At 42.1% G+C, this 13,639-nt stretch overlaps 1 protein-coding gene across 1 annotated transcript in view; it reads right to left on the minus strand.

Annotated features, from left to right (window-relative positions):
• The window catches only part of MAPK1 (mitogen-activated protein kinase 1), an 88,306-nt gene that overhangs the window by 30,499 nt on the left and 44,168 nt on the right, over nt 1-13,639 (minus strand). Inside the window, exons 4-5 of the mRNA XM_007536444.3 lie at nt 5,266-5,382; nt 933-1,047 (exon numbers count right to left, since the gene is read on the minus strand). Coding sequence (XP_007536506.1) covers nt 933-1,047; nt 5,266-5,382 — 232 coding nt within the window. The remainder of the gene's footprint in view (nt 1-932; nt 1,048-5,265; nt 5,383-13,639) is intronic.

The following is a 13,639-nucleotide window of genomic DNA, read 5'->3' on the forward strand; positions in this document are numbered from 1 at the left end:
ATTTCCAACCACCTCCCAGTACTTTTTTTTTTAATATTTATTTATTTATTCCCTTTTGTTGCCCTTGTTGTTTTATTTTTGTAGATGTCGTTGTTGTTGGATAGGACAGAGAGAAATGGAGAGAGGAGGGGAAGACAGAGAGCGGAAGAGAAAGATAGACACCTGCAGACCTGCTTCACCACTTGTGAAGCAATTCCCCTGCAGGTGGGGAGCCAGGGGCTTGAACCGGGATCCTTATGCCAGTCCTTGTGCTTTGTGCCATGTGCACTTAACCCACTGTGCTACCACCTGGCTCCCCACCTCCCAATACTTACCTTTGTAAGCTAACAATTTATTAGAAGGGTTAACATTTTAAATCAAGGAAGATTGAAAATTCATGTCTACCAAAGCTTTAAGAGTTGTCATACAGAGGACAGAGGACCTAGTGGGGTTTGTATTGTTATATGGAAAACTGGGAAATGTTATGCATGTACAAACTATTCTATTTACTGTCAAATGTAAAACATTAATTCCCCAATAAAGAAACAAACAAAAAAAAGTTGTCATAAAGGAGGCCAGGTGGTGGTGCACCCAGCTGAGTATACACATTGCCATAGACAAGGACCAGGTTCAAGCCTCTGCTCCCCATCTGCAGAGGGGATACTTCATGAGTTATGAAACAGGTGTATAGGTGTCTGTCTTTCTGTCTCCTTATGTCCTCCTCCCCTCTCAATTTCTCTGTTCTGTCAAACAACAGAAAAAAGAAAGAATGGCTGCTGGAAGCAGTGGATTGCTAATGTTGGCACAAAGCACCAGCAACAACCTTGGTAGCAGTTAAAAAAAAAAAGGAAGAAAAAAATTGTGTGGTCTCTTAATCTAATGAAATGACTCTGATTAAACTATGGGTAGGTAAGACTGAGTCAATCTAGCCCCCAGAGTTTTTGGGACCTTACCCAGAATGTGGTTCAGTTGGTCGAGATAATGTTTTCCTGGGAAGATGGGTCTGTTGGAGAGCATCTCTGCCAGAATGCAGCCTACGGACCAAATATCAATGGACTTGGTATAGCCCTGCCACAGAAAGGGAGAAAAGACTGAAAATAATATCTAATAGGATGCAACACAGTGAGATCTTTCTACATGACAGGTGCAAAGTTGGCAGATATTTTGACTATTCCCTTGTCTTTATAATCTATAAATAAACGAAGATGAAGAAGTAATAATTTGTCTTTATGTAAGATAATTATTTTAAAAAAATTAAATTTTAATAAGAGACAGGACCCCCCCCCCCCAATTACTTAGTTATGGCTTATGATGGTGGTAGGGATTGAACCTGGGACCTTAGAATCTCAGGCATAAAGATATTTTGCAGAACCATTATGCTGCCTGCCCAGCCTACATATAAGACTTGAAAAAGTTATTTTTCATAGAGAGAAACGGAGAAGGCAAGGCAGTCTAAGGGCTATGGCAGGATATCAAGAGTTGGTGAAGTGTGGGGCATATAGGTCTCAGTATGTCCTCCACTCACCAATGACATTTGAAATCTTCCAATCACTTTTTTTAATGAATGCATTGTTAGAAGTAACATTCTCAGGCCAGAGAGGCTGTGAATAAAGAGGAATTCACATGCAAGTTTTCACTATATTTAACTCTGTAATAAGGGAATACTTAGTACATCCCAGAACACAGAGGTCACCTTCGCTGGCTACTTATCCCCAGGGAGGTGACAGAAAAGGTGAATAATGGAGATGTGTCAAGCTGAAATAAGGACTGCAGAAGCATGAAGCCACTAGGGTAAAAAACACACTGATAGCTCTTCCTTACAATCAGAGGCACTAACACATGGTCTGGCATGACTGTCACATAGCTAGAACAAAGAAGCTGCTGTGTGGGATTATTTGTAACAGAATTGTAAGAAAATCAACACAAATTTTCTTCTTTGAAGCATCTGTCACATCAAATCCTTTTGCACGATAAATTTTGTCTTTTATAATTAAACTGAACAAATGTGATATCAAGAACAATTAACTGCTTTAAACAAATTCTATTTCTCCATAAAAGCAATCTACTCCTAGAGAATAAAGAGAACATAGTCTACAGACTCATTCAACTTGTCCTTTTCTATACTTTTTGGTTTTTTCTTTTTCAGCCTACAGATTTATTGTTGGGGCTCAGTGCCTGCCCTACAAAAAACAGCAGTGGGTGCGCTGGCAGTCATTTCCCCCCATTGTTGTTGTTGTTACTGGTGTTGCTGCTACTGTTGTTGGACAGGACAGAAATTGAGGAGGGGAAGACAAGAGAGGGGGAGAGAAAGATAGACACCTGCAGATCTGCTTCACCACCCATGAAGTGTCACCCTTGCAGTTGGGGAGCCAGGGGCTCGAACTGGGATCCTTGGCACCAAGTGCACTTAAACAAGTGCAGCCCCCAACTTGTCCCTTTCGATTCCATTAAGCTTCTCAGACTATTTCTGGTTCCTGAGCCTGAGATGTAAGGTTCAATGTTTATTTTTATTGCTTTTCTTCATGTATCTTAATATTACATTACATTAGATAGAACTGAATTGAAATATGAGATACAGGAGGTATGACAGGCCCCCATAACTCCCCAAATTTGAATAGCTTATTATATAATATTTGTTGTTGAGCCTCAAGCCAGCCCCCCCTTCCCCGCTCCATCCTCCATTGCTGATACTATGGTCTATTTACATAATCGTTTTGCCTGAGACCCACCCTGCCTGCAGGGTATTAATTAATCCCACCGGTTAAAACCTTCGCAACAGTTGCTATGGAAGCTTTCTACCTTCCTGCTCTTTCCTTTTCTCCACCCCCTTTCCTAGCCATGTCCTTTTCCGACTTGCCACTTCTGGTTCTGAATATATAAAAGTGTTGCCTCTGATCAGTAAAGACACACTGCATTCCCGCTCTTCCCGTGTCACTGAGTAAGCAGCAGCCCAGGTTGGCTCTGGTCGAGTTCTCTCCAACCCAGAGAGCATGTGCCCAGGAAGAAACACCCTCATGCTAGCCTGGTAATCTGTAAGTGATATATTAAAAACACTGAATCTCAATTTCCTACTGGTCTCATAACCTAACAAAGATGTCAGATTCCACTTTTTCTTTCTTTAATAAAAAAAAAAACCCAGCTAGAGAGTGAGAGACACAGAGGCAGAGAGAAAGGAACTTCACTGCCTGTGAAGGTTCCCTTTTGCAAGCTGTTCCCATGTGGTGGTTAGGGGTTTGAACCTAGGTTCCCTCTCACCCATGGTAAAGTATGTGTTCTGCTAGGTGAACTACCTCCAGCTTGTTTTTTTAAATCTTCATTATTATTTATTGTTACCTTATAAAGACAGCTAGAAACTGAGAGGGGATGGGGTGACAGGGAGAGAGGGAGAGAGAGGGGGGGGGGGAGAGATGGAGAGATACCTGCAACACTGCTTCATCACTCGTGAAGCTTCCCCATGCAGGTGGAGACTGGGAGCTTGAACCTAGATTCTTGTGTACTGTAACATGTGCATTCAACCAGCTGTGCCACCACCTGGCACCCTAATTTTAATTTTGTATAAGATGAAGCAGAGAGGGAAAGAGACAACAGAGCACTGCTCTGCCATTTTTTATAATTTCCCATATCTTTCTTATTATATGGTGTCAGGGATCAAGTCCAAGGCCTCACATCTGTACTGCACATCTTCTACCACTAAAGTCAGCTCCCTAGCTCCTTTATTCCATCATTTATGATTAAGACACAGACCCTGGGGGCTGGGCAGTGGTACACCCAGTTGAGTGCCCACATTATCAAGCTCAAGGACTGGGATTCGAGCCCCTGACCCCCACCTGCAGGGGGAAAATACCGTAAGTGGTGAAGCAGAGCTGCAAATGTTCCTTTCTTTCTCCCAAATTCCACCTCACCTCTCAATTTCTCTATCTGTGCTTATTTCTTTATATATTAAAAAAAAAAAAAAAAGGGAGTCGGGCTGTAGCGCAGCGGGTTAAGCGCAGGTGGCGCAAAGCACAAGGACCAGCATTAGGATCCTGGTTCGAACCCCGGCTCCCCACTTGCAGGGGAGTCGCCTCACAGGTGGTAAAGCAGGTCTGCAGGTGTCTATCTTTCTCTCCTCCTCTCTGTCTTCCCCTCCTCTCTCCATTTCTCTCTGTCCTATCCAACAACGACAACAACAATAATAACTACAACAATAAAACAACAAGGGCAACAAAAGGGAATAAATAAATAAAATAAATATTAAAAAAAAAAAAAAGACACAGACCTTGTCAGAATTTGCCTAGAGCTTGGATGCAATCTGCACAGCTATGAAACATAGCAAAACACATGTGATTTTGAAACAGAATTGTGATACAATTTTGAAAATTCATTACCAGTTCAAATCTTTCCACACATGCTTTCTTCAAATTACATTTTAACTGAAGAAGCATTTTGCATTATTAGATAAATCTGACCTTTACAGAAGAAAGCCGATCCATGTTTACAGAAATATATAATACCAGATAATGTCAAACACAGTCCTAGACTGCACCTAGAAGTGGCAACGACAAGGAGGACTTCAGGAGACTTAAGTAAGGAGTTGGATCTATCTAGAGCACTGTGTTAACAATGACTAGAGAAGTACCTCCACCAATATGTAATACCTGAGTACGACTCCAGCTGAGCAAGAAAAGCAAAGCAGGCCCCAAAGGTTTAACGTTGAAAAGATTAAAACAGCATCTTAGTTTTTTTTTTATTTTCCATTTTGTTGCCCTTGTTTTTAATTGTTTTTGTAGTTATTGTTGTCTTGATGCCATCATTGTTGGACAGGACAGAGAAATGGAGAGACAGAGAGGGGGAGATAAAGATAAGACACCTGAGCTGCAGACCTGCTTCACTGCCTGTGAAGCAACTCCCCTGCATGTGGGGAGCTGGGGGCTCGAACCAGAACCCTTACGCCGGTCCTTCCGCTTTGTGCTACGTGCGCTTAATCTGCTGTGCTACCGCCCAACTCCCGACCTTAGTTTTGGCCAGACATAGGTTAGTCATTCTTCAACCCAGATGGAAACAGGAAACAGGTTTACCTCAACATACGTCCTGAGTTCATTGACAGTTTTATTTTTATGCCAATTTGGCTCTTTTTTTTTTTTTTAAGATTTTTGTTTATTTACTAATGAGAAAGATAGGAGAGAGAAAGAACCAGACATCGTTCTAATACATGTGCTGCCGGGGATTGAACTCAGGACTTCATGTCTGGGAGTCCAGTACTTTATCCACAGCGCCACCTCCCAGACCACCTAATCTGGTTCTTACCTTGGAATTTAACATAATTTCTGGAGCCCTGTACCAACGTGTGGCTACATATTCAGTCAAGAACCCTGTGTGATCATGGTCTGGATCTGCAACACGGGCCAAGCCAAAGTCACAGATCTAGGAGAGAGAAAAAAAAAGTAACATTTCTTAGAGATTTTAATTTAATATTAAAGCATCAGAAAAATTAAAAAAAAAAAAAGACAACAGCAATAATAATGGCAGTAAATAATCACTAACATTACTGTGCAGCAGGTATTTTGCGGATAATTTTTCCAATTCAACATTTAATCCCCATAACAACCTGAAAGGCAGCAATGACAAGCTACCTGTCAAGAGATCAGGAACAGGCTGGAGGAGTCTTTAGAGGATATACTGTCTGTTTTTGTTACCATGGTTCTCTTCGAGGATTTGTGTCAACACGATTCCACGCTCCTGGTAGCCTTTTTTGCTTTCTTTCCACCCTCCCCTGCTCCTTCCCCCATAGCATCACAGACTAGCTAGGTCCAGACACAGCTTTTCAGGGTCAAGTGAGTCAATAAAACAAATGGAGTGGGAGAGGAGATAGGATATAATAAATTCACAAATTAGTATGACCAAATATTAAAGTTTAACGTCTCCACATTTCTCTGTACTACAGACTAAAAGACAGCTGTATTTTGAGGTCTTAAAGTCAGGGATAAATGGTGGGTACAGTATTTTTTTTTTTAATTTATTCCCTTTTGTTACCTTTGTTTTTTTTTATGTAGTTATTATTATTGTTGTTACTGATGTCATCATCGTTGGATAGGACAGAGAGAAAAGGAGAGAGAAAGGGAAGACAGAGAGGGGAGAGAAAGGTAGACACCTGCAGACCGGCTTCACCACTTGTGAAGCGACTCCCCTGCAGGTGGGGAGCTGGGGGCTCAAACCGGGATCCTTACACCAGTCCTTGCGCTTTGCGCCATGTGCACTTAACCTGCTGTGCTACCACCCTACTCCCGGTGTGGACAGTATTTTAAATCACAACTTAGGAACACTTTTATGAAGCCAGGCAGTAAAACATCTGGAAGAGTGCACGTTATATGTATAAGGACCGGGGGGGGGGGGGGGGGGGGTTTGAAGGCCCTTGTCTCCACCTGCATGAATAGGGGAGCAGTGCTACAATGTATCTCTCCTATTTCTCTCTCCCCTCTATCATAAAGAAAAGAGGAAGATATAATTTAAAAATAGTTGTTGTCGGGGGTTGGGCTGTAGTGCAGCTGGTAAAACGCACATGGTGCAAAGTGCAAGGATTGGCTCAAGTATCCTGGTTCAAGCTCCCATCTCCCCATCTGCAGAGGGTCCCTTCAGAAGTGGTGAAGCAGGTCTGCAGGTGTCTATCTTTCCCCCCTCTCCATTTCTCTGTCCTATCCAACAATGACTGGCTCAAGTATCCCGGGGTTCAAGCTCCCAGCTCCCCACCTGCAGAGGGTCTCTTCACAAGTGAAGCAGGTCTGCAGGTGTCTTTCTTTCCCCCTCTCCATTTCTCTGTCCTATCCAACAACGATGACAGCAATAACAACAACAATAAACAAGGGCAACAAAAGGGGGAAAATGGCCTCTAGGAGCAGTGGATTCGTAGTGCAGGCACTGAGACCCAGCAATAACCCTGGAGGCAAAATAAAATATCAATGATACTCAATAGAACTCCATTCTTTTCTAGGAAAACAGACAAGTAGAATATTGAAAATAAAAGAAAGAAAAACAAGGGCCAGGTGGTTGAGCATATATGTTACAATGTACAATGACCTGGATTTAAGCCCCAGTCCCTACTTGCAGAGGGGAAGCTTCTTGAGTGGTGAAGCAGTGTGTATACATTTATTTTCTTACCAGAGCACTGCTCAGCTCTGGTTTATGGTGGTGCTGGGGATTGAACTGGGATCTCAGAACCTCAGGCAAGAAAGTCCTTTGCATAAGCATTATGCTAGGTCTCCAGCCCATGAAGCAGTGCTCTGTCTCTCTCTCTCTTGATTTCTCAGTCTCTTATCTAGTAAATAATTAAAATGTTAGAAAGAAGTCCCAAAGACACTTTTCACTTATTTTCCAGAGCCGCTTTTCCAGTCACGGCACAACAGATGTGTATGTTGGCATCCTAGCAACATTCTGGAACTCCTCCCAGGATTTCTGTGAGTCTGGTAGAACAGAGAAGCCCCAGACTGGTAGAGACCACCTCCCCATGGAAGATCCATTAAGAACACGCTGCTTTATATCTTAACTCTTTTTCAGTCACCAGGTTCCAGATAAATACCATGATGCCAACTGGATTTCCTTGGGCAGACAACCCCACCAATGTGTCCTGGAGTCCTGCTTCCCAGAGCCCCTTCAGACTAGGGAAAGAGTATGGAACGACCTGTCAACACCCATGTTCAGTGGGGAAATAATTACAAAAGCCAGACCTTCCACCTCTGCACCCCATAATGATCCTGGGTCCATACTCCCAGAGGGGTAAAGAATAGGAAAGCTGGGGGCCAGGTGGTAGCACAGTGGGTTAAGTGCATATGGCAAGAAGCACAAGGACCGGCATCAGGATCCTGGTTCCAGCCCCCTGCTCCCCACCTGCAGGGGAGTTGCTTCACAGGCGGCGAAGCAGGTCTATAGGGGTCTATCTTTCTCTCTCCCTCTCTGTCCTCCACTCCTCTCTCCATTTCTCTTGGTCTGATCCAACAGCAACAAGGCAACAAAAGGGTAAAAAAATAAAGCTACCAATAGCAGTGGATTCCTGGTGTAGACACTAAGCCCCAGCAATAACCCTGGAGGCAAAAAAAAAAAAAAAAGAATAGAAACACTATAAAGGGAGAAGATGGGATTCAGAGTTGTAGTGGTAGGAATTGTGTGGAATTGTACCCCTCTTACCCTATGGTCTTATCAGTGTTTCCATTTTATAAATAAAAAATATTAAAAACAAAAACATATTACCAGAATCTCAAACAGGGTCTGTAAACCCGTGTTTCTGTGGCCCTGAAAAACAGCGAGAGAGCCCTTGAATAGTCCTGAGAAGGAAATGTATGCTAGATCTCAGGGTTTCAGATAATAATGCAAGGCCAGTTTGTGGAAACTAAAAAGAAGGAATACTACTGTCAGCCATGAGTGGTTATTGTCTGGGGAGATGATGTCATGGCTAGAAAAAGGACCAGAAAGCTGGATCAGGGAAGAGAATAGTTCCCAAATATGGGAAAGGGGTACAAATATTGTTGACTGTAAACCCCATCTATTTGATGTGATCTGAGGCCCATATTCAGCTTAGGAGTCTATGTGACCTCTGCATCCTTGTAGATCTGAGCTCACATTCTGTGGTCATCATTAGGAACATTCCAAGCTGCCCCATTATTGACCCATCTTCCTCAGGTGTAGCATAGAGTATGTTGTCCATTCTACCTTCAGAAGATGGAACATTCTCTACCGTTGTTGATCCAAGTTGAGGGCAAGGTCTTATGGGGAGGGGCCCACAAAGGGGTCTGTTTTGTGGTTCCTGATAGAGATGACCGGTAACAATGGAGAGAGGGATTTATTTGAGGTCTAGGCCCAAGATGGAACTTTTTAAAGAAAATCACTGAGACACAAATAAGTGTGAGAGTCCCTAACTCAGCTTCATCCATTTGTGCCCCACCCCTTTCATGCCATGTGGAAAGCACATGAATTTCATTCAGAGAATTTTAAGAGGTCATAGAACCCAATACACTGTATGTAATGTAGGAAGTTCTGTTATGAATTTCTCATGGGATGTTACCATCCTTGTTTTGAATACATAATGATAGTTGATACCTTAGCCACCTGATGACAGAACCAACATAGCCTTTATTAGACAGTCCCACCAGGTTCTCCATGGTCTATTTCCAACCAACTTCTTCAACTCAACTGAATGCCAATGACTCAGTACCCTCATTCCATGCTGCAGACACAAAGACCAGATTCCAGTATATGCACTACTCTTTCGTTTCTTTGATCTACTGTTCTGATACCCTGTGTCCAACAGAGCCACTAGCCTACTAACAGCCACGTCCACTCTTATGGGCATTGAAACTACCTTTTCCTGACACCTCTCAGAGCCCCAGGCAACACTATCTCGACACTCTACATTTGTACATCACTTCTCCCCTAATATCTCCAAGCAGACAGTATTACAGTTACTAACGGTGTAGTGGATTGCTGACCTAGCAGTTCTTAGATCTGAGGCACTCACCTCCTTTACCAGCTATACCTTACAGAGCTTCTCACAGGAGTGTCTATTGCAGTGAAATGTGGGAATCATCACTGCTATGTACCTACTGTCAGCTTTAATATCAGCTTCACTGAGATATGACTTACATCCCATACAATCTGTTCATTTAAAACATACAATTCAATGTTTTTGGTATTACAACCAGAGTGATACAGTCATCACCACTCTCTGATAACCGTGAGTATATTCTGCCCATACACAACTCTGGACATTTAACACCAGAACTGTATACTATGTGATACTTATGATTGTTTTTTTTTTTTTTTTTACATGTCTGCAAGATTTATCCATGTTGTAGTACACAGCAGCACACAACGCAAGAATTGGAATAAGGATCCTAGTTCGAGCCCCTGGCTCCCCACCTGCAGGGAGTCACTTTACAGGTGGTGAAGCAGGTCTGCAGGTGTCTTTCTCTGCCCTCCTCTCTCAATTTCTCTCTGTACTATCCAACAACACCAATAACAATAATAACCACAACAACAATAAAACAACAAAGGCAACAAAAATAGGGGAAAATAAAATTCAGGGAGTCAGGCAGTAGTGCAGTGGGTTAAGCGCATGTAGCGCAAAGCAAAGTAGCGCAAAGCAAAAGGACTGGGCTATCGAGCCCCTGGCTCCCCACCTACAGGGAAGTCGCTTCACAAGTAGTGAAGCAGGTCTGCAGGTGTCTATCTTTCTCTCCCCCTCTATCTTCCCCATCTCTCTGGATTTCCCTTCTGTCCTATCCAACAATGACATCAATAACAACAATAATAACTACAAAAACAATAAAAAATAGCAAGGGTAACAAAAGGGAAAAATAATATATATTAAAAAAAATAAAATTCAGATCTTTACAAATGATAAGGTATATATATTCTCTGGGGTTGGGCAGTAGCATACTTGATTGGTTGTACACACTACCATGCCCAAAGACCTTTTTCAAACCCACAGTCCCCACTTGCAGGAAGGAAGCATTATGAGTGAGTGGTTAAGCAGTGCTGCAAGTCTCTTTTTATCTCTCTACTTCCTCCTCCTCTTGATTTCTGTCCTATCAAATAAAAATATAAATGAAGGGGGGGGGGAACGGCCACCAGGAGCTGTGGGTTCAGAGTACAGGTGAGGAGCCCCAGCGATAAACCTGATGGCAAAAAAAAAAAAAAAGGTGTGCCCTACCAGGTGGGACTATTAAAAATAGTCTATATAGTTAAAGGGGTGGGGAGGGGAGGAGGCACGATAGGCAGAGAGAAAATAGCAAAGCACTCCTCCCTGTATTATTAGGATTTCTTTGGTGTAGTCCACTGAATTCCCATATGGTGCCTGGAATCAAATTCAAGGCCTTAGTAAGGCATGCACTATACCTGTTAAGTAACCTCCTGTCTCTGAAGTGAAGCCTCTCTTTTGTTACTCCTTGTATTCTCAGTAAGGACTTCAATTTGGAATTTTACTCAGGGCATTCCAAAGGTTGCAAACCAGCTGCTCTGAATTCTTTCTGAATGTAACTATCCAATTATCCCACCATTTTCTGTTCAAAAGACTGTTCTTTCCTCAATTATCTTAGCACTCCTATTGAAAAAGCCTACCTTTGGGGCAGGGGTAGGTAGTATAATAGTTATGCAAAAAGACTCTCATGCCTGAGGCTCCAAATTCCTAGGTTCAATCCTCTGCACCACCATAAGCCAGAGCTGAACAGTGCTCTGGTATATGTGTGTGTGTATGTATATATATATCTGCAATTTTTAAAGCTATTTATTTACTTATTATTGAATAGAGACAAAGAAGAATTGAGAGAGATGGGAAGGTAGAAAGGGAGAGAGACAGAGCGACACCTGCAGCCCTGCTTCATCACTCGTGAAGCTTTCCCCCTGCAGGTGAGGATCAGGGGATTGAACCTGGGTCCTCACACACTGTAATGTGAGCACCTAACCAGGTCCCTACTAATGTGCCTGGTCCCTACTGTAATTTTTTTTTTTTTTAATTTTTGACATGATGCTCAAGTCTCTGCTTTGACCTATGCCCCTACATTCTTTAATATCACTCTCTCCCAATTATAACAGCTAAGTTTTGAAACCAGGAAGTATGAGTCACTTGGCTTTATTCTGAAGTTTTGATTATTCTGAGTCTCTAATTTCTTTCTATATGCATCTCAAAATTGGCCTTTCAATTTCTTTTTTAAAATCACATAGGGTTGTGATAAGGTCTGTACTAAAGTCTGTAGATCAGTTTGGCAAGCACTTAAAAGTTTTTTTTTGTTTTAACTTTTTTTGACATAACTTTGGTTTGTAAGATTTATAAATGCTTTGCAAGGACAATTTTATACCTCTTCAAAATGTTAGTATACCACTCACTGTAAAGTCTCCCATCAGTCTATCATCACCACCCCAAGCCCTGTTTGGCAACCTCAGTTCTGCACCAACTCCAAAGGTTGGTGTTGATTTGACTTTGTTGATAGTTTTCCTTTGCTTTGTTTCTTTGTTACCCTTTATTTCCAAGAGAACACTCAGCATTTCCCCTTTACATTAAGTCCCTTTAATAATTCTTGCAGATCAAGCTCAGTAATGAGTGCATTTAACTGTTTATCTGGAAAGTCCTTTATCATTTTTCTAAACTTGAGTGGTAACCAAGATGGATAGAGTATTCTTGGGTGGAGGCCCATTCCATTAAAAACTTCCTGTTAATCCCTTCTGGCCATTGAGCTTTTATTTTCTCTGTTTTGCATGGCCTGGGCCTTTCAACGTGGGCAATTTCACTGTTACAGAGCAGAATTTTTAAATTTCAGGTAGACAAAGAGGGTGAGAGACTCTACAGCACTGTACTTTCAAGTGCTGCGGCTTACTGTGTTGCAAAGCAAGGCACACACCCTATTGCATAAGGTATCTTCCAATCTCTGCTTTTCTCATGTAGCTTTAGAAATTCTCTTACTTTTAATCTTTGCCATGCTGATGCTTATGTGCCTGGGTGACCACAGGTTTGGGTTTATTCTGTTTGGGAGTCTTGTAAGAGTTGCCTGAGAATCTATCCCCTTCTTCAGCCCAAGGAAATTCTCAGCTGTTACTTCTTCAAGTAAGAGTTCTTTCCCAGCAAGCCAGGTGTCCAACAACAGATGAGTGGCTGAGCAAGTTGTAGTATATATACACAATGGAATACTACTCAGCTGTAAAAAATGATGACTTCACTGTTTTCAGCTGATCTTGGATGGACCTTGAAAAATTCATGTTGAGTGAAATAAGTCAGAAACAGAAGGATGAATATGGGATGATCTCACTCTCAGGCCGAAGTTGAAAAACAAGATTAGAAAAGAAAACACAAGTAGAACCTGAAATGGAATTGGAGTATTACACCAAAGTAAAAGACTCTGGGGTGGGTGGGTGGGTGGGGAGAATACAGGTCCATGAAGGATGATGAATGACATAGTGGGGGTTGTATTGTTAAATGGGAATCTGGGGAATGTTATGCATGTACAAACTATTGTATTTACTGTTGAATGTAAAACATTAATTCCCCAATAAAGAAATAAATTATTTAAAAAAAAAAGACTGGGGTGGGTGGGTGGGGAGAATACAGGTCCAAGAAGGATTCAGAGGACCTAGTGGGGGTTGTATTGTTATATAGGAAACTGGGGAATGTTATGCATGTACAAACTACTGTACTTACTGTTGAATGTAAAACATTAATTCCCCAATAATAATAATTAAAAAAAAGTTCTTTCCCAGGAGTCAGGTGGTAGCGCACCGGGTTAAGCGCAAGTGGTGCAAAGTGCAAGGACCAGCATTAAAGATTTTGGTTCCCCACTCACAGGGGAGTGGCTGAAGCAGGCCTGCAGGTGTCTATCTGTCTCTGCCCTCTGTCTCCCCTTCTCTCTCCATTTCTCTCTGTCCTATCTAACAACGACATAACAACAACAATAATAACTACAACAATAGAACAATAAGGGCAACAAAAGGGAGTAAATAAAATAGTTGAAAAAATAATTCTTTCCCTTGGGCGGGGGTAGATAGCATAATGGTTATGCAGACTCTCTCTCATGCTTGAGGCTCCATAGTTCCAGTTTCAATCCCTGCATCACCATACACCAGTGCTCTGGTAAGAGGAAAAAAAAAAAAAAAAAGAATTCTTTCCCTTTCATTCTTCTTTCTCTTTTCTGCTGGCACTCCTATA

Source organism: Erinaceus europaeus, chromosome 1 (assembly GCF_950295315.1).
Source record: "Erinaceus europaeus chromosome 1, mEriEur2.1, whole genome shotgun sequence".
In the NCBI taxonomy this organism is placed as follows: Eukaryota; Metazoa; Chordata; class Mammalia; order Eulipotyphla; family Erinaceidae; genus Erinaceus; species Erinaceus europaeus.